This window comes from Equus przewalskii, chromosome 2 (assembly GCF_037783145.1).
Source record: "Equus przewalskii isolate Varuska chromosome 2, EquPr2, whole genome shotgun sequence".
In the NCBI taxonomy this organism is placed as follows: Eukaryota; Metazoa; Chordata; class Mammalia; order Perissodactyla; family Equidae; genus Equus; species Equus przewalskii.
The window spans coordinates 112441802-112461802 of NC_091832.1; the positions used below are offsets into that span (position 1 = coordinate 112441802).

A 20001-nucleotide genomic window follows, 5' to 3' on the forward strand; every position below is an offset into this window, starting at 1 on the left:
GGTGTCCCACATATAAAGTAGAGGAAGGTGGGCACGGACGTTAGCTCAGGGCCAGTCTTCCTCAGCAAAAAGAGGAGGACTGGCAGATGTGAGCTCAGGGCTAATCTTCCTCAAAAAAAAAAACAAAAACAGAGGATTGTATTGCACTGAAGGGACAGAATTGATATAGAACATGTTGCCTATGTTAACAGACAATTCATTGGCTAATTAATTAATCAAAGAAATTGCTGAGAACATTTTTATCTTATTAAAGTTTAACTTCCAGTTGGGTATGATGAGCAGTGATATTATTCTCATTGCTTCGAGCAGTTCAACCCGAATGCACGAACATTTTGACCTCCAGCTCTCGTCTTCTCCCTCCAGTATGCCTAAGAACATTTCAGCAACGTGTCGGCAGTCAGCATCTCTTTTCTTTTTCTACTTTCAGCACGGCAACTTTAATTAGTCGTTTCTCCTCCTACTTTCACATGCTCTCTGAACAGTAATGTTTCCCTTGTGATAATGCCAGCCCTCCTACCGATGCCGTTAGAGTAAGCAAGGAGCAGACTTGCTCTGACTCAAGGTTTCATTCTTCCTTTGTTTCTCCTGGCAGCTACGGTTCCTTTATTATATGTAACATCTACGATAATTGCTGCTGCTTCAAAAAACCTTTTCTGAAGGTTATTAAGACATACAGAAGGGAAAAGTGTTCACAAAATAGAGATATTACTTTTATTTACATTCCAGCATCCTCTGAGGGAAAGAAAGTGGAAAGCTTTTCACCCTGGTGTCTCATTAATTCTGACAACACCCCTAGAGGCAGAGACGTGACGAGAACCATTATTTCTGTTATAGTGGAGAAAACACTGAAAAGTCCGCAGAGGTTAGCTATCTCGTTGAAGGTGACACGCAATTATTGGGAACCCGGAGGGAAAAAACATACACACAAACCTCAGGTTTCTGACTCCCAGGTAAGTCAGTCATTTCTCCACTCTGCTTGTAGGTATCCGTTTTTAAAGTCCACCTTACTTTTAAATGCTGTGGGCAGTAACTTATGTGGCAAAAAATACGGGGTAACTCAAACCCCAAAAGATCTCAGACAAACCTTCTGCTTATCCAGACTTACCAAATGAAGGATGACACTTCCAAGTGAAGATTCAAGCTTGGGGTACAAGGTGCCGTGATTTAAGGGCAAATGCTAAGGACTGGGTTGCTCAGGAGGTGTCCCCTTCTCTCGCTACAGCGTCATTCACAGGCTGACAACCTGAAAGCTACAATTCCGCAGAGTCCTTTGCAGTTAGGGTTCTGAGTGCAAATTAGGTGCTGACAACATGATGTACTTATGCAAAACGTGGAAGGCAGAAGTGAGGAGGAAGTCGTTTCTAGGCTTCTCAGTTGGCTGTTGCCAGAAAACATGGTTATGGAGGTGTTTAGGGTTTTGCAGCAAAATTTAGCATCCCAAATATGGAGAAGTAGTTGAGCTGACTTTGGCAGTGCAGCTGTGCATCGAAGCCTCCGGGGCCAGGCCTCCTATCCTAGAGCAGCAGGAGTCATGGTTTTCTGGCCCATGGATCACAGCTGCATGTTTCTGTTTCCTGCTTGTGGGACTTGAATGATGTAAATGGAAAGAGCACAGACTTAAGTAGGGCACACAATTAGAGCCGACCTCTATTCTGCATTCTCTTTTCGCTCTTCTTCGCTCTGAAACCATTACCATCCTAACTTCCCTGCAGGGTGTTAGAGGGGAGGGAGGCAGAATCAGCTCCCTTCTCTGTAAAAGAAGAAGAATAATACTTACTTGGAAGGATTAACATGAAGATTAGAGTGAATCTACATTGAAGCATCAAGCACAGGATCTTGGATCAGATGCCTACTCCATCTAGGCTATAAGACACATGAGAGCAAAAACTGTGTCTGTGTGGCTCACCACTCTATATATGGTAGGTGCTCAATAAATACCTGTTTAATGAGTGAACAATCCCATCAGGTATGGATGTCGGAGAGGCGTCCTGTTCAAATATGGCTCCCTGGAATCTGCTCACCTTGTGACTGAGTTTTTGAGTACAGATAAGGGAATAATTCGGAGCCTGACAGCTGCTTCAAAAGGGTTCACCACATTATTCCCAATCTAACAAATATATGGCATCCTCTCATCATCATTAGCATCATCAACATAATCATCATCAATGGAATGGTTCTTCTATTTCTTTCCTTTTTGTGTCTGTGAGGAAGATTGGCCCTGAGCTAACATCTGTGTCAATCTTCCTCTATTTTATGTGGGATGCTACCACAGCATGGCTTGATGGCAGTGTTAGGTCCACGCCCAGGATCTGAACCTGCGAACCCCATGCCACCAAAGCAGAGCATGCAAACTTAACCACTACGCCCCTGGGCCAGCCCCTCTTCTATTTCTTTGAGTGTTATATCACTCCACACAAAGTTCTAAGGCTGTTTGAACCATATGAAGAGGTTTCCTTACCCTCTATGGTTACAAATTTTCACCTAACTCTCAAGCCTGAGCCTGGAGCCTATTTCTTCCCCTAAGCTTGTGCTGCCCTAGTTATCCAGTCTAGAGGATTAATTAAATTTATTTTACTGCAAGGAACAACAACAAAATAGCTCAGAATGTATTCGAAAAATGAGAAATATATTACAGTGTTATAGGGTTTCTTAAAGAACAAGAGGGCAAAATGCAGCCTGGCCTCTGGAAGGACTAAAATCCATAAACGTAAAGCTTTCAGTAATCATGAAAGTATTATCTCTCTGTGTGTGCTTCATTCTTCTCTGTGCAGACTGGACTCCTGGACTCCCCAGTTAACATGGCAGGACTTGATTTCCAGCAGCTCCCGCTTGCATGTTATAGCTCCAATCACATAGAAACTGATCCCTCTCTAGTCCCAGTTCCAAACTCCCAGGTAAGAAGCTCTAACTGGCCCTGCCTGGGTCTGGGCAAACTCACATGGAACTGCATAACTCCATAAAGGCAGCAACTGCGTGTGTTTTTATTACCTATTATTACACAGTGCATATAGCAGGTGTTCAATGAATGTTTGTCGCATGAATGAAGGGTCTGCTCAGCTGTGGCCGGGGAGCGGAGTCATGTATAAAGTGGCTGCCAAGAGCCTACCCTTGTGCGTTGAGTCTGGAATGCAGTTAAGAATGCATCTGTGAGCTGGACTGACACTCTAAAATGTGCCCACTGTATCTAGTCCATCATGTGGCTGGCTCCTGTTTCCTCTCCAAATGCCAACCACTGATCTCCGTCTCTCCCCACAAAACCATCCACAGTGGCTTGCTGTCTGTTCCTTAATAAAAAGCCTCTTTTATATCCAAGGCTTTCTAGTTTCAGTTTGGCCTGAAATGCACTTCCCCTAGCCTGTTACACGGCAGTACATTCCTCATCTTTTAACTGTATGGTCAATGTCACCAAATCACCTAATCATCCTGCCATAAACAGCCTTCTCCAGGTACTCTCTCTCCCACCATGGCTGTGTATTTCCTTCACGGGTAGCCCTCACCACAATCTATATGTATCCTATGTATTCATTTGCTTTTTGTGTATATTCTGTCTTTCAAGCAGTTCCTAAGCTCAAGGATCATAGGGACCGCATCTATCTTGGTCGCTGTTCTAGCTCCAGTGTCCAGGACAGTGTCTGAATCACCACAGGGCTCCGTACATGTTTGCTGAATCAGTGTGGTAAGATTCCAGGCTCCTCCTACGGCTGTTCACTCTCAAGTTATCACAGAAGTGATGTTAGTAAAGTGTGAGGAGAAAATCAGGCTACCTAAATTTATATCATAGATCTGCCATTTAATAGGCAAGCATTTTTTTTTCGGTCCTTTCTTTAATCAGTAGCCTTCTGTTTCCTCATTATAAAATGGCAGAATGATGCTCAGATACCTAACTTTTCCACGGCATTATTGAAAGATCAAATAAGATGTTATATAACATCATTTTGTGATTGGAAAATAGACTAGTGATATTATTTATAGCATAGCTATTAATAGTATAGTAACATTAATTATTTAATTAAAAGTAATAGTAATACCTATTAACGTTTAACCATTTGCCGAGTTAGCCCTAAACCTATTCCAAGTCGATAGGACTGTAAGTCGTACAATTTCTATATGGAATAACACTTGATTATTTTTCCAAAAATTTTTAGAAGAGTCATAGCATTCAAAATCTGTGGGATTGCCTGACAACTACTGGAAGAGACTCTTTCCAAAGGAACTATCAAGAGCGCTGTGTATCACAGTTCATCTTCCTCTGCTATGTCCACTTCCCACGAGGCTTTCCTTCCATTTTTGCTCAGATCTATCTCCCCGTGAAGCCTTTCTTACAAGTCCCAGTTGGAACTAACTTCTCCCTTCGCTGGCTTGCTTCAGTACTTTATTGGATATCCCATGGGCACTTCTCTGTTACCACTGTGTGAACTACGGGGAACCTGAGGGGGCGGGAGAGGGCCAGCGTGGCCAGGTTTCTGCTGCACGACTCTGGGCAAGAAAGGGCAGCAGAAAGAAGCTGTTGTTGTTATCAATGTTGTTAGGTTGTTTTTCCCCCAGGAAGAGGGAGAGGATAATAGGTCAGTGGCAAAAGGGAAGAAAGGAAAAGTGATGTTAACCAGGAAAGGAAATGAGCCACAGGAAAACAAAAGAGCAATGTCACTAAGATGCCCGTATCCCAAATATTGGTTCTGGAAGTCTAAAAGAAGAGCATCCTCTATGGTTTCTGACAATCTGAGAAGAAATACTAAGAAAAACAAGACTCTGTGTTTCCTATAATTTACTTAGATGTAATAATGTTAACACAACAGCAACAACTAATTTTTATTGAATACAGTCATGCACCTCATAATGGCATTTCGGTCAACAATGGATTGCATATATGACTAGTACCATACAGCCTAGGTGTGTAGTGGGCTGTACCATCTAGGTTTGTGTGAGTACAGCCTATGATGTTTGCACAATGATGAAACAGCCTAATGACGCATTTCTCAGAACGAATCCTGTCATTAAGTGACACAGGACTGTATTTATTATGTGCCAAGCACTATACTGAGGATTTTACAAGTATTACTACCTCACTTAATTGTGCAACAACTCTACAGTAAGTATTATTATTACACCCATTTTACGTATTAGAAAACTGATGCCCATAGAGGTTAAGTAACTTGCTCAAGCTAATAGGTGACAGACTGACTTCTATGATCATGCTCTTAACCATTATGTTACAATGCCTCTCTACAGTGAGATTTGCCTAGAAGGCATCATAATTTCCACATAAAATTCACAGATATTTACTAAATATATAATATTTCCCATTTAATTCTTTACTGTAGCCTTATTTTACACATATTTTGAAAGAAGAAAGAAGAAAAGAATTGTCCGATATAGTTTCCTAGTCTTAGTGGCCTGGATGGAGGTATTTCCAACAATGGAGACACGGCCAAGCAAAATCCTCCTGGGCTCTTTGTGGCATCTTTTTATGTGCATATTTTCTCTCAACTGCTAGACGGCCTGCTCCTTGTACACAGTCCAGATTCAAATCAATTTACAGTGTGCGTGAACTTCGACAAGTTACTTAATCTCTCTACACCTTAGTTTCTCTATGTGTACATGGGGATGATATCATTGAATTTTTAGGAAAATTAAATTTCTATCTCCTAACATTTCACTGTGCTCTCCTCACAGAGGGCATCCAGTAAATATTATCCTGTGTTTATTGTTGCTGTTAATAAACTATTGATGGTTGATTGACTATCCTTTGGTGAAAACACAGGCTAGTTCCTCCCTGATATGTTCCTTCTTAGCCCACGATATTCTTGTTCTTGGCCAGTGTTAGAGAATAAGAGAGGAAGAGCAAGAGAAATTGGGCATTTGATTTTAGCCATATATTGGGATTTAGAATAAAAATGTTATTTTTCATAATCTACTGTCAAATTGTACATAGGGTAAGGTACATCAATTCTTGTTTAAAAAGGACATTTTCATTGAATTCTTTTTTTTAATTACTACTACCATACCTATACTTCAGGTAGGACATAGCTTTTTCATTTGTATCATTTGCACAGCGAGGAGCTAATGAAATATTTAGAATATTTATTCTTTCAATATTTAAATTTAATCAGCTTTGCAGATAGACAAAATCATTCAAAGAATAAACATTTAACAAGCCTAGGCCTGCATATGCCATGCATTCTCATGCGGACAACTGCGGCTCCTTTCACTTGACTCTGATGAAAGAACATACATGTTTCTTGCAGCCAAATGGGTTACACATACTCATACATAGGAAATATGATGAGCAAACTTTTTTCCTTTAAAATTTGACATAGAATTAATTTAAAATAGGTATGAAAAAATGGCCAAGATAGTAACAAAGTAGAAACACAGAAAGGCTGTAGGGTAGATGGATGATGAAGCCAAACCAAGGAAAGGTGGTCAGAATCTCAAGCCAGCACAAAGCCATGTTTTTATTTCTAATTTAAGCATCCATTGTAGGCAGAACTTGGGTTACACATTGTGGAAGATAGGAGAGGGAATAAAGTAAGTACCTCTTCTTAGAGAATCTTATAATGTATCATTAATTAGCATAATAAAGTAATGAATTAAGGGAAAATGGTGGTGAGGGCCTTCATATAGAGTCCAGATACCTTCTCTTCCATGATCACCATCATCCTCATCATCACAGCTAATGCACTTACCATGTACGTACTTTACCACCTTATCTCATTTAATCCTTACAATGATCCAATGAACTAGATTCCATCCTAATTTTTATTTCTCTTTTACAGCTAAAGAAACTGGGGTGAGAGTTGAAGTTAATTGTGTAAAAGTTCAGATGCAGTAAACAATCATTATAACGTCTTCACTGTGGACTCAAGTAATCCATAACCAACCTATAAATCAAAATTGGGGTGAGTTTATTATGAGCCAGAGTGAGGACTATAACTCGGGAAGGACTTAGCCGGTGTTCTGGAGAAGCATGGGTTTCAGTACAGTTTTATATCTTTTTAGAACAAAGAACATACATTAAACACACCCAGGATACATTTTCATCAAAATTTCCAAGAGGTATTCAGTTACAAATTAGCAGGCCAACATGACCCTGATGTCAGGAAAGGGACTGATCCAGGCCTTACCAATAGGACATAGGAGGGGAAGTATGCATTCTTACCTTAAGAGAGTGCATTCTTTACTTTGATGATTAGGCAGATGTACAATGTATGTTTGATAGGCCATAATTCAAGCCGAATCAGTTTTGAATTCGAATAGTTGCTCCATATACCTCAATATGTGAAAATCTCTTGTCATTACAAAGAGTTTTTAGCTGGTTGGTTGGTTGTTTAGACGGTTGTTGTTCTTCAGCAGGTGCTTCAAGTGTTGGAATCACGTGTATTTTGAATGATGCCTCAATTTTCCTTTTCTTGACAAGAACAAATGTCGAGAGGGCCCTCGTTTTTCTTCATATATAAAGTGAACGAAATGGAAAGTCATATTGAAGCTTCATTCCTCTTTTCAAATGCTTTAATTTAAAAAAAAATTTAACAAATATTAAATTGCAGCAACATAGTAAGCATTATAAAAAGCTGCATGTAGATTTCTGTGGATCAAGAGGACTAATTTTTTCTGAAATTATCCTTATGTTATCTAATGGATATCAGACCCTTCTGAAACATTCCAATAATCATAATGAAGATAGTACTGCTACCTATGAATCCCAATCCCTAATTTAAACTTGCTGTACAAAGGAAAATTGTTTAATATTGCATTCTTTAGGGATGAAAATACCGAATTAAGGAACATTGTCAGACTAACCAGAATTTGGGATTGAATAGCTTTTCTATTGATATTGTTTCTGTTTGTTTAAGTGTTTCCGGAAGAATACAGAGAAAATGATAGAAGACTAGGAAATATTAGGAAAACCAAAAATTCAAAGCACGTCTTGCCACAACTCCTGTAACTAATCAATGCATGAGGAGCAGCCTGTGCTTCATCTCTTGCTTCTTTGTAAGAATATTAATTTTCTCTCTGGTTTCCACTCAATTTTTCCATGCCTTCTTGAGTACTTGAGTACATATCCATTTTTCAGTTAACAAAGGAATATTTAAACATTAGAATAAATAAGAAAACCCAGACCTGGAGTGATACATGCTCATGCCTTGGAGAAGCTAAACTTATTTCCTGAGAGCTGATGTTTCGATTGTAGCTTTCCTCAGACTTCAGTCTCTTTTCAACAAGAGGCAGAAAATCAATGATTGGATGTTGTAACTTTCCACTTCAGAGGGTGCAACTGTGTTTTTATTACAACCGTGCCAAAAGTCTTAATTCTTAAATGCTGACAAATTGTCTGCATCAATAGAACTATGATTCAATCTAATTTATAAATGTATTTAACAGACAGTCCCTAAAGTGCTCAAGCCACTTTCTAAGCAGTTTGTTAAATATCAAAGCATACACAAAGATATACCCTTGCGGACTCTCCTCTGGCACAGTAACCTCTTCCTTTCAGTGTAATCTCTTTCCTATTTCAATAGAATGCTTAAACAGTTTGATGTTTTGCTAATTGTTCCTGAATTAGTGCCAGCATTGGTTCATATTTCCTGCATTGTTGGGACAAAAGAAAACAAAGAGCCTATGACCGGCTGGCTTGATCTGCAAACCGTCCAGACGAGGTCTTCCTCCAGAAGTGACTTGGTTCCTTTCTAAAAGGCTCCCATGAAGACTCATCTTTCAGATTTCCTATGTTGAACTTTATTCTTCCTAGGTTTTCTCCAAAAATATCACGAGAAACTAGAAACCAGAAAGTGTGAAAAGAGAGCTCAGAGAATTTTGTCATCATAAATAAAGACTACTCTGCCATGCTATGATCTCCTAAATCAGAGTGATTTCTGAGGTTGGCAGAACATTATCTAAACTTCAGTAAAACCACCTCAAGGGCTGTGTTTGACATGGTCCTTAGCAGGCGTTTTGGAGCCTTTTGATGTTCTTGTCATCTTATACCCAAAGAAAGGATAAGGGGAAATATAATGAATTGGTTCTGCAAAGAGACATTTAAAATTTTATATGATAGAATTGGCAGAATAAAAATGCATTTAAAGAGAAGCCTTGATTATATAATACTAAGTGCTCTGCCAGCTATCTCCCTGAAATGCATCTTTCCAACACGTTTGTCCCAGAACACTTTCCACACAATAGGTACTCATTTCGACCAATGTGGGGATGACGCCAGGGTTCACGGATGATGTAATCATTCCACAGTCCCTTTTGAAGTACTAATTTGACTCATAAAAACATTTCATTTTAAGCAACTTTCAAAGAAGAAAGATTTGATTCTTGGCTTTTGCTTCTAGCAAATAACGTGTTAAAATATATTAGAAATGGGACAACTAGATATTTTTACTTCTTAGCTGTTTTCTTTTTGTGAATTTCGTACTTAATTCAGGTCATGTGTAGTAACATCATAAAGAAGTGTATTAAAATATTGGTCAAGGAGAAAGAATTATCTTTTATGAGTAGAGGATAAAGAATTTAAAAATATCTTTTTCAGCTAACAAATGGTGTATTTTAATTTTTATCTCTCAATGTAAAAAAGTATCCACTTGAATGGCTTGATTATTTAAATTAAGAAAAATCATTGCCTATAAAAAGGGAAAAATGTTTTTAGTAGACAAAATGTTGGCTCACATTTTTTACCAAATTATTCCTACCAAAGCAGTGAACAAAGAGAAATTTGGATTACTAAAGTGAGGGTTTTTTAAAAACAAGCAGTAGAAAATAGGAGGAAAAGAAATTCTGCCTCTCAGTATTTGATATGGGAAAACTTCAATAATACAATCAAATAGTTACCACCAACTATGTATAACATACAAAATCACTCACCACCAAAACACAGCGATTCTGCTAAGGCTGTTACTCATTTCAGTATGCAATTTGATTCAGCAGGTAAAAATACAACACAAGAAAATACGTGATGAAGAAACACACACACACACACACACATTCCTATTCACAACACATCAGAATGGTTTCAAAAGTAAAAAGAGAAATGAAGGTCCCAGAGAAGATTGCTGGCAGTCAATAAAGTTCACATCATTGGGTATCTTATAAATCATCATGGGATTCATTCCTTCAACGCTAAGGCAAAGTGAAAAAAATACATAGCTACATTTTGTAGCACATTGTTGCAAATCATACTAAACATTTGCAAAAAGAATCTGTGGGTCAGGAACTTCTATTAATATCCAGATAATCACTACTAATGAGGTGATTATTCAGTGCTATTATAATGAGAACTGCTGTAATTTGAATTTTATGCTCACCATTTCTCAAAATCACGAAAAGCCTTTTGTTATATATTACTCTAAGGGCAGACAAGGGTTTTTTTTTCTTTTTTTGTCCTAAAAAAGTCAGGCATAAAGAATTCTGTCAAAATTCAACAACAACAAAAGGAATAAATTAGAATTTATTTTAAAGCTTGGTATCCATAATAATAATAACTAATAGCAGGAATTCAGACACTATGAGGTCTGGTTCCTAAAATAATTTATTCTAATGAAATTAGAACTCTTTTTTCTAAAGTCATCCACCTTAAGACTTTTTTTAAAGGACATGAGTGAAAATAAAATATTTCCTGGAACATCATGCTTATTGGTGGTTTTCAGAACGACCGTTTCTTTTCAAGGACAACAGTGGGAGAGGCGGGGGGATTGCAGCTGCAAACCTGGGGCAGCAGATGAGGCACCTCCATGCCCAGGAATGCCTCTCTAAGATAATAATGCCAACTTGGGGACTGGCCAAGGCTCTCAAGCAGTGACATGCACAATCCAGTTCCCCGGTGATGTGACATTTCACCATTGGTCCTGCTTCAGAGCATGACCCAGGGTGGGGAAGGGTAGTGCCACCCAAGCTCACAACAGCAGCGGCCTCCCTGTCTTCTCACAACCTTTCTTCCTTCCCTCTAAGACTTTTTTATACTTCCCTTTTTAAAAGCAACAGTAGGGGGGGAAAGACTGCCATAGTTGGCAGCTGGAAGCTTTCAGAAAAGAATTTATTCAACTTTTTGATTTGAGTTATTTAGGTCAGTTCTAAATTCATCTAAAGGAAGGCAACATTTTGGTGATACCATGCACAGTGTATAATAAGGCAGCTATCCTAGGAAAAGAAGTCTCCTTCATTTCATTGCCTTGGATTTTGAATTCAAAGAGATGCTGGAAGAGCATATCTACAGAAACCGGTAAAATTATCAAAATAAGTAATATATTCCACTTAGAATATTACCTTAAATTGAACTTTGGTTTAAGGAATGATTAAGATATATTTAATTCACTTGAGTTTTATCTGTGTCTTTTTAAATTCTAAGTACTTTATGATTTTTCAAAATTACAAGTCCTTCAGAAAAAAAAACAGAAGATTTTAAAGACAGATAAATTTTAAGTTAGAAATATATGCATATATGTTCAATATCTTACATGAAGAACTGAACTAAATGGGAAAAATATAATCAATAAAGGCACATAGTGTCATAACACAGAATGGTTAGAATAGGTAATAATTTGCTGTCTAAACTCTAAAAACATGCAGTCTTAGAGTTGAAATTTGCAATCTGGAGATCACAGATATTGTACAGTTACCAATTCTTAGCATTCTTATTTTTTCAGCTTTGGGCAAAGCATACGTGCCTTTTGTCTTCAGATTCTACTGCATGACAGTGGGCACATTAAGATATGCTACCCCTTATTTATCCAGAGGACATGAAATCAACAATTCAAAAAGATACATGCACCCCTATATTCATTGCAGCATTATTCGCAATAGCCAAGACATAGAAGCAACCCAAATGCCCAATAACGGATGAATGGATAAAGAAGATGTGGTATATATATATATACAATGGAATACTACTGAACCTCAAAAAAAAGACAAAATTATGCCATTTGCAACAACAACATGGATGGACCTTGAGGATATGATGTTAAGCGAAATAAGTCAGACAGAGAAAGACAAATACCACATGATTTCACATACTTGTGGAAGATAAATAAACAAACTCATAGATAAGGAGAACAGATTAGTGCTTACCAGAAGGGAATGCGTCGGAAGAGAGCAAAAGGGGTAAAGGGGCACATATGTATGGTGATGGATAAAAACTAGACAATGGGTGGTGAACACGATGCAGTCTCTACAGAAACTGACATATAATAATGTACACCTGAAAGGTATACAATATTATAAGCTAATATGACCTTAATAAAATAATTTTTTAAAAAAAGACATGCTACCCTTCTGAACTCTTTCCTCAGAGAATATGCTCCCATTCCTGGCTTCTGCTGAACGACATTACACCCATTGTTTTGGGGCATCCCAGATGGCCATATTTCTGTTATTTAACTCCACCACCCAGACCACAGTGTTTTTCCAGTGTTGGACTCCGACTGGAGGGCATCCAGTCTATTGGCTGAGTGACACCGATCACATTACCTCACAAGAATTTAAATAAGAGACAGAGACTGTGGTTGTCCAGAGGCAGGGCAATCAATCTCCCAAACCAAAGCAGCAATTCCAACAACTCCCCTTGCTACAATCCTGTGTTCCAGCACACTCGCTGCAGATTTCTGCTGGTTAATTCATCCAATATGCTTTCCATTAGAAGTTTTCTTTTAATTTTTTAAATGTGCACTGAATATTTCACAGGTCACATTATACAAACCACATGTAATAGCAGTCCTGAGGCTGCTACAGGAGAAAAATGGAGAAGCTAAAATGTTGCACATCACTGAATATGGTGTTACACGGGGAAAAGAAGTTAGGGACCAGACATAGTCACCAAATACGGACATGTGAAGATTTAGAGATTCAGATCAAAGGAGCGCAGTCTCTGGTTCTTATCCATGACTGTAAAGTAAGCTGGTAAAGAGGGGAAAAGCTAGTAAGAAAGACACAAATTCCTAAAAATCCTTTGGGGAAAAAATAACAAAAGAATAAGTAAATTTTCTCACTTTTAAGTATGTTGTACTAAGGTTCAGCTTACAATTTGGAGAGCCTTCGCTATGATACTTACAGTGAGTGCTCCTAGAAGTAGAAATTTTAAAAACAAAATTAAACTTTAAAAAAGAGTAGTGACTTTCTCGACACTCCCAAGGTAGTAACAACAGAGCTGGGATTCACTCTTTTTCCTGACTCGGGTCCAATACTTTAATGCTCTCTCCATTTTCCCACAGGGGTCTAGCAAGCTGTGGGCCTCCATCTAGTTTTTGCCCTTTTAGTTGTAAAGATTGCTCATCACATGGCTGCCAGATAATTTTATAAAGTAAGAGGAAAACTTTTCGTTGTTTAAATGAGCCCGACACCCTCATTTCATATATGAGAAAAATAGGGTTCAGGGATGTTAATTGATTTGCACAGGTCAACATAGCCAGGTGATGGTCAAGATCAGAGGCCAGGTGTCAGACTCTACCTCAGTCCACGCCTGACATTCACCTAATAAACACAATGTTAGTCAGTTATATGGACATAGACTTGAAGGATAATGTGGATCTGGTCTATATCTGACAGACAGCTTATTCTGCTGCATTGTGTATATTCATAAAACAAATAAAACACATCAAAGTTACGTACTCTTCTTAATTATGTCAGTGTTTTCATGAAAAGGAACTACTCATATTTGGAAATAAGATGCAGGAGAGATAAGAGGCTCCTTTATTCTGTTTAGCTAGACTCAAGATGACTACAACAGAGAATGTTTTCCCTGCCACCGTCTTTGACTCTACATTAGGAATTACGCATGCCCTTAGTTTTAGGATGCTCTGCAGGATCCTAAATAATAATTATGTGCACAATCATGTCATCCTTGCTCAGATAAAATGCCATATGCAAATAGGAGTTTTAAATTGCTAGCGATTAAATACTTTTTTCCTTTCGTTAAGCCAGAGGATAAATTTTCATGTAGGAAGAGTTATAAAGGTGTTATAAAATCAGGTTACTAAATTGCAATTATTTGACATTCTAATTAAAGAAATTTATTTTCAGAAATATTTAAAATATGATAGAACATTTCCAGCACCTAGTTTTCTGTCTATAAATTAATTAAATTTTCCATAATAAACAGCCACCCCATAGATCACCCATTATAGATGCACAAAAGATGATGTTGGGTACTAGTCATTGTAACCATTTCTATGTCCTGTCCATGTCCTTGCATTGGTGAAATTTACTAAGAGGTTTGCTCTCAAACCTTAGGACTATATAATTGTCATTAAAAGCTAGTGTAAAATTTATTTTAGAATATTCACTTCATTTAATTTGTAGCTTTCAAACACTTTAGATATTTTTTTAATCTCCAAGTGTACTCATCAGACTTGTCTGTGTGGATAAAAAATTTACCACTCACTACAGAGGAGAGAGGACAACAAAGTTTAAAATACTATTGTTTAGAAGAGGCAAAACTCTGAATAACTACTTAAATGACGAGGAATTTTTTTTAAATTTTTTTTTATCAAACTAATTTTCTTCAGTTCATTAATTCGATTTGTTTTCCATAACATACTTTTTCCTAGTGGAACTAATTTTTCTTCTGTCTGCTTAGAAACCGGACCTCTTAAATATCTTACTAGATATCTATTAACTAAGTCATCTTTTCTCCCAATACCAGCACCTCTTACTGAACTTTACATGGATGCAATCACATAGTACTTTTATATTTTATTCTTTTATATCTGGCTTCGATGGGATGTTTTTAGAATCATCTATGTTGTTTTAAATAGCAGTAGTTTAGTCTTTTTCATTGCTGTCTCGTGTTTATTATTCATTCTACTGCTTATGGTTATTTGGATTGTTTCAGTTTGGGGCTATTAAAATTATACTGATAAGGGCATTCTTGGGCATTTATTCTGCCCCAGTTCGGTTTGGTGTAAACCGAGGATTTGTAGGTGATAGGGTGGTATATGTTCACCATCAGTAGACAATGCCAAAGGCTTTCCAAAAGTGATTGCACTGCAGTACGATCCCACCAACTTCACATCCTTGCCAATGCTTGTGATTGACAGTTTAATTTTGTTTAATTTTAATCATCCTACAGGTGTGTGGTTATATCTCCTTGTTTTAATTTGCTTTTTCCGATTACCAATGAAGTTAATTCTTTTTTTCACCTGTTTATTCGCCATGAGGGTATCACATTCTGCAGTGCCTGCTTAATTCTCTTGCCCATTTTTTAAATTGGGCTGTCTTTTGTACTCACCTTTATTGGTAAGGAATTCATTATACATCCTGGATACAAGTCTTTTGTCAGTTAGAAATGTTATAAATATCTTCCCCACTTAGTGGTTTGTCTTTTCATTTCCTGGTGGTGTCTTTTGATTAAAAACTATTTCTAATTCTAATGTAGTCCAATTCAATAATATATCCTTTACGATTAGTGCTTTTGGTACCCCTTTAAAGAAATCTTTGCTTATTCCAAATTCATGAAGACGTTTTCCTATGCTTTCCTCTAAACGATTAATGTTTTATCATTCATGTTTAGACTTAAAAATTGATACCTGTGTATGGTGTGATTCACTTTGTTTCATGTGGACATCCAAAGGACCGAGTCCCATCGGCTGAAGACGCTTCTTTATCCATTGCTCTGAAATGCCAACCTTATTAAAAACTAAGTGACTATATATGTGTGGGTCTATCTGGGGGCTTGTACCTTTGATTATATGTCTAACCTTGGACTAATGCAACATGTGGTTTATGAATTCCATATTGAGGGTAAATCCTCCAACTTATTCTCCTTCTTCCAGGTTGCCGTGGCCATTCTTGGTCCTTCATATTTCCCTAAAAATTTTATAACAGTTGTTCAATTTGCACTCACACGCACACACACACACACTCACAAAGCACTGGAATTATGATTTGGAATGCATTTAACCTATAAATCAATCTGGAAACAATTAGCTTCTTTACAATATAGAGTCTTCCAAACCATGAGCATGGTATACCCCTCCATTTATTTTGGTCCTGTTGAATTTCTCTCAACAAGGTTTTGTTAGTTTCCTTAGTATAGGTTTGCGTATTTCGTTATATGTATTCCTAGGTGTTTGATTTTTATGTCTCTCTAAATACTGTTGTACTTTAATTTTCTTTTCTTAACTTTTTTTTTCTGGGAATTAGAATTCAATTGATTTTTTAAATTTTTGGACAAACTTTTAAGATTCATTTACTAAATTCTAATATTTATCTATAGGATTCATTTGAAATATTTATATATTATGTCATCCTGATACATTTGATTTTTTTATATTTTACAAAGAAAAATAATACATTTTTCTCTGGGATGACTTCTTAAGTTACAGCCCAGCTCCTTTAAAAAGTTCTTTTTAACACTGATGCTTTGACTTGTCCTTGTGCTTTATGAGGTCACTTGAACTCACTCTTTCATTACCACAGGGGTGTAATGTGTTACAATGGAAATGCTCTGGGCTTTGAAATCAGTCAGACCTCAATTTCGATTCTAATTCCTAAATTTACTGTCTGTTTTGCTTTAAAATGTTACTAAAACTCTGAGTGTTTCCTCATCTATGAATGGCCACGTGGTAAGTAACCTCTAAGATGGTCCCCAACAATCCTCACCTCCTGGTATTCATGCCCTTGTGTAATACACACTCCTCTTGAGTGTGGGCTAAACCTAGTGACTCATTTCTAATAAATAGAATATGGCAAAAATAGTGATATGATACTTTCAAGGTTAGGTTACAAAGAAACTGTGGCTTCTGTCTTGATGCCCTCTCATGCTCACCTATTCATTTATCCTGACAGAAGCAACTGCTAGGTTGTGAGCTGCCCTATGGAGAGGCTCATATGCCAATGAAGTGAGGGAGGTCATCAGCCAAAAGCCATTAAGGAACTGAGACTTCAGTCCAAAAGTCTACAAAGGACTGAATCCTGCCAACAATCACGCAAGTGAACTTGAAATTGCATCGTCCCCCAGTAAGGCCTTCAGAAGAGATCACAGCCCTGGCTTCCATTCTGATTACAGTCTCATTAGAGACTTTGTGGTAAAAGCACACAGCTGAGCCACCCACAGATGCCTGACCCACAGAAACTAGAACATACCAAATCTTTGTTATTTTAAGCTATGAAATTTGGGGATTATTTGTTACTCAGCAATAGATAACTAATACAGAGTATGCTCCACTGCAGAGTATAGGGCCCTCAAGAGGCATTCAGTATTGCTAGTTGGTTAGTTAATGAGCAAGTTTTATTGATTTTGCAAAGCACTTAGAATTCAATAAAAAAATATTTCAAGTAACTGAGTAAGTAATATAATCTCTGACCTCTAGAAGTGTTGAAGTGACCCTCCTAACATCTACACTTTTAAATACTAGAGGAACCAGAAATGCCTGCAATAGAAGGAATCTTATTAACTATAAAGGAGGGAGCTGCTGTATCAGATCTAGGCAACCAGCCCCGTCTCACTCCTGGACCCATTTGGTTGTGGTATTTAACCCAAGAAATTTTTCCTCAAAATTAAGCTGTAAATGGATTGTTCTTTGAATCTCATTGCAAATTCTTCATATTACAAAGAAATTTCAGAACCCAAATCTATCATGACTCTAGTATAAAACCTGATTAACAGTCATCATAAAAATAGAAACTAATAGCTCCTTCATGCTATGGCTCTTTTTATATATTCTAGTGCCATAGTTATTTTTTCCATTAAACCATTGACTATTAGATTTAAATTTAATTCCATTTATTTTGATGTACTGATTGATGTTTCTTGCTGTCATGTCTACCCAAAAGCAGTTGGACCCCATCATGACTTTATTTATTTAGTTTTTTTCTTTCCTAAGCAATATGGTTTTTTAACTTATAAATACTCACTTTTCTAGACTTTTTGAAGATATTTTATATTTTTAATTAAAATTCTAGAATAACATTGCTAAACAATAGTATTTAAAATATGTAATGCATATAAGATAGCTTTGAATATTTACAGACATACAGTACCTAAGAATATAATTTAAGACTGATGAATAAAACTGGGAAGGGAAAGTAAAAAAATGAGCTAAACTGTATGTTATTACAAATACTTATTGCAATAATTATTACAATGATTATTACAAATATTTATTACAATGATTAAGATGCTTATATTCTGAATCATAAAACATAGCCATTAAATTTAACAGAAATAATCCTACCTAAAGCTCTGTATATCTTCTGATGTTTTTTATAAGTCCATTGTAAAAAATATCATCTAAAATGAAAACTACCAATAAGCTCATCAAATCAGGTCAGATTTCCTTTCTATTGTCATGGTTTTGTCTAATGGGCTTTTTCTTTGAACAAGAAAAGCAACAGATATATAATGCCTCGTATGTCCAAGGTAACAAATGCCCTTAAAGCTATCTTTTTGTTTTTCTGCTTCCTTTTTTTACAGTTTTGAATTAGATGGCTCCAATGCTGGTATAAATTTTTTTAAAATGTATCCATCATGACTCAGACCTTTTCTGAATCAGGGCCTGTGGGCCAGCCATCAACAACATTTCCCTTTCCTAGAACATAAGAGGTCTGGCTTTTGCCAGAGAGGTCTGTCGGCCAGCCAACCAAAACCTACCAGTGCACACAGGAAGCAGGCCTATTATTTACATGTTTGGCTTTTTGTAACTCTGGCTATAAGATAAGAGTCATCCAGACAAAGAAGAACTTGGGTTGGTTGCTGGATTTATTACCCAGCTGCCCAAGAAATTCTCAGGATTCTTCATCTTTGGCCACGTGAACAGCAACCTCAGTTCACATTAACTGTCAGTTTTCAAAGAAGAGTGTAGCATAACTGTCCAGTTCTACCAATGTGCCCTTGACTATATGACACTCCTGAAAAAATGTTGGGTGTGTCCGAGATCTGTTAAACACACAACAAAACTCTTTGTCCAATGCATCTTGCAAATATTTTTGAACACTTCCAAAAACAAAGAATTGCTTCAATGTTCTTAGTTTGTTTCGAGCCCTTGCAAATGTTTGGATAAGCACAATGTATTCCTAGGGGCTACTGGTGTGATAAACACCCAATGGAGTTTATGTGAGTTATGTTTGATCATATCATCACATTTAACTTCATTTTCTTTTTCTACTCTGGAGGTAAAGACAATTCATTCTTTACATTTATAAAACGACTTAAGCTTTTGAATTGAGAATCTCTATGTAAGCATGCCATGTGTCCTTTCTGTTGCAAATACTGGCCTTATGTATATGTTTTAATACCTTTACTGTAATTCACCATGGTCAATGAGAAAAGCTTTTTAAAATCTTGCTTGAGTGAGAGTAACTACCTTTCATAGGGAGTGAATTTTGATCTGGATTTTAAAAATATGCAGGATTCTCCCAGCCAGGAAAGGAGGATGAAGACGTTGCCAGATGGGAAAATAACCCAAGTAAAGACCTGGAAGAACAAAGCTGTTTGGACAGCTAGGGAACCCCAATTTACAGGTGAAAGTACAGAAGTGGACAGGTGGTCAGGGATGAATTTTAAAAAGTAGGATCTAGGGGCTGGCCCCGTGGACGAGTGGTTAAGTTCACGTGCTCTGTTGCAGGAGGCCCAGTGTTTCGTTGGTTCGAATCCTGGGCTCGGACATGGCACTGCTCATCAAACCATGCTGAGGCAGCGTCCCATATGCCACAACTAGAAGGACCCACAACGAAGAATATACAACTATGTACCGGGTGGCTTTGGGGAGAAAAAGGAAAAAAATAAAATCTTCAAAAAAAAAAAAGTAGGAGTCTACATGCCATACAATGGATTTGGGCTTGATTCTGGGAGCTGGAGGGCAGTAGATGCTTTTAAGCAAGGCAGTGGCATGTTTCAGAAGGGAGGGGAGAGGAAAAATAATGGCCACAGAAAAGACCATTTAAATGGTTATTCAAACAATAATGGTGAAGGTATTTGGGGCATAAAAATATCTGAATTTATTTCATCTAATTTTCTTGAAACTTGTTTTCCTGACCAGCATTTTTTTTAAACCTTTATCATTCTGACTTTCC

The 20001-nt window shown here is 37.3% G+C and overlaps 1 protein-coding gene across 3 annotated transcripts in view; it reads right to left on the minus strand.

The window, feature by feature from the left end:
* Positions 1 to 699: 699 nt before the first annotated feature.
* LOC103549618 (uncharacterized) overlaps positions 700 to 20001 on the minus strand; it is a 45584-nt gene continuing 26282 nt past the window's right edge. The window contains exons 4-5 of one of the 3 annotated variants that reach the window (XR_011537276.1): positions 7160 to 7507; positions 700 to 1750 (exon numbers count right to left, since the gene is read on the minus strand). Coding sequence is in view for 2 of the 3 variants with exons in the window: in XM_070609310.1 (XP_070465411.1) it covers positions 7448 to 7507 (60 nt within the window). In the remaining variant the exon portion in view is untranslated. Of the gene's footprint in view, positions 1751 to 6884; positions 7508 to 20001 lie in introns of those variants that run through there. The other 2 variants (XM_070609309.1, XM_070609310.1) reach the window with 2 other exon arrangements.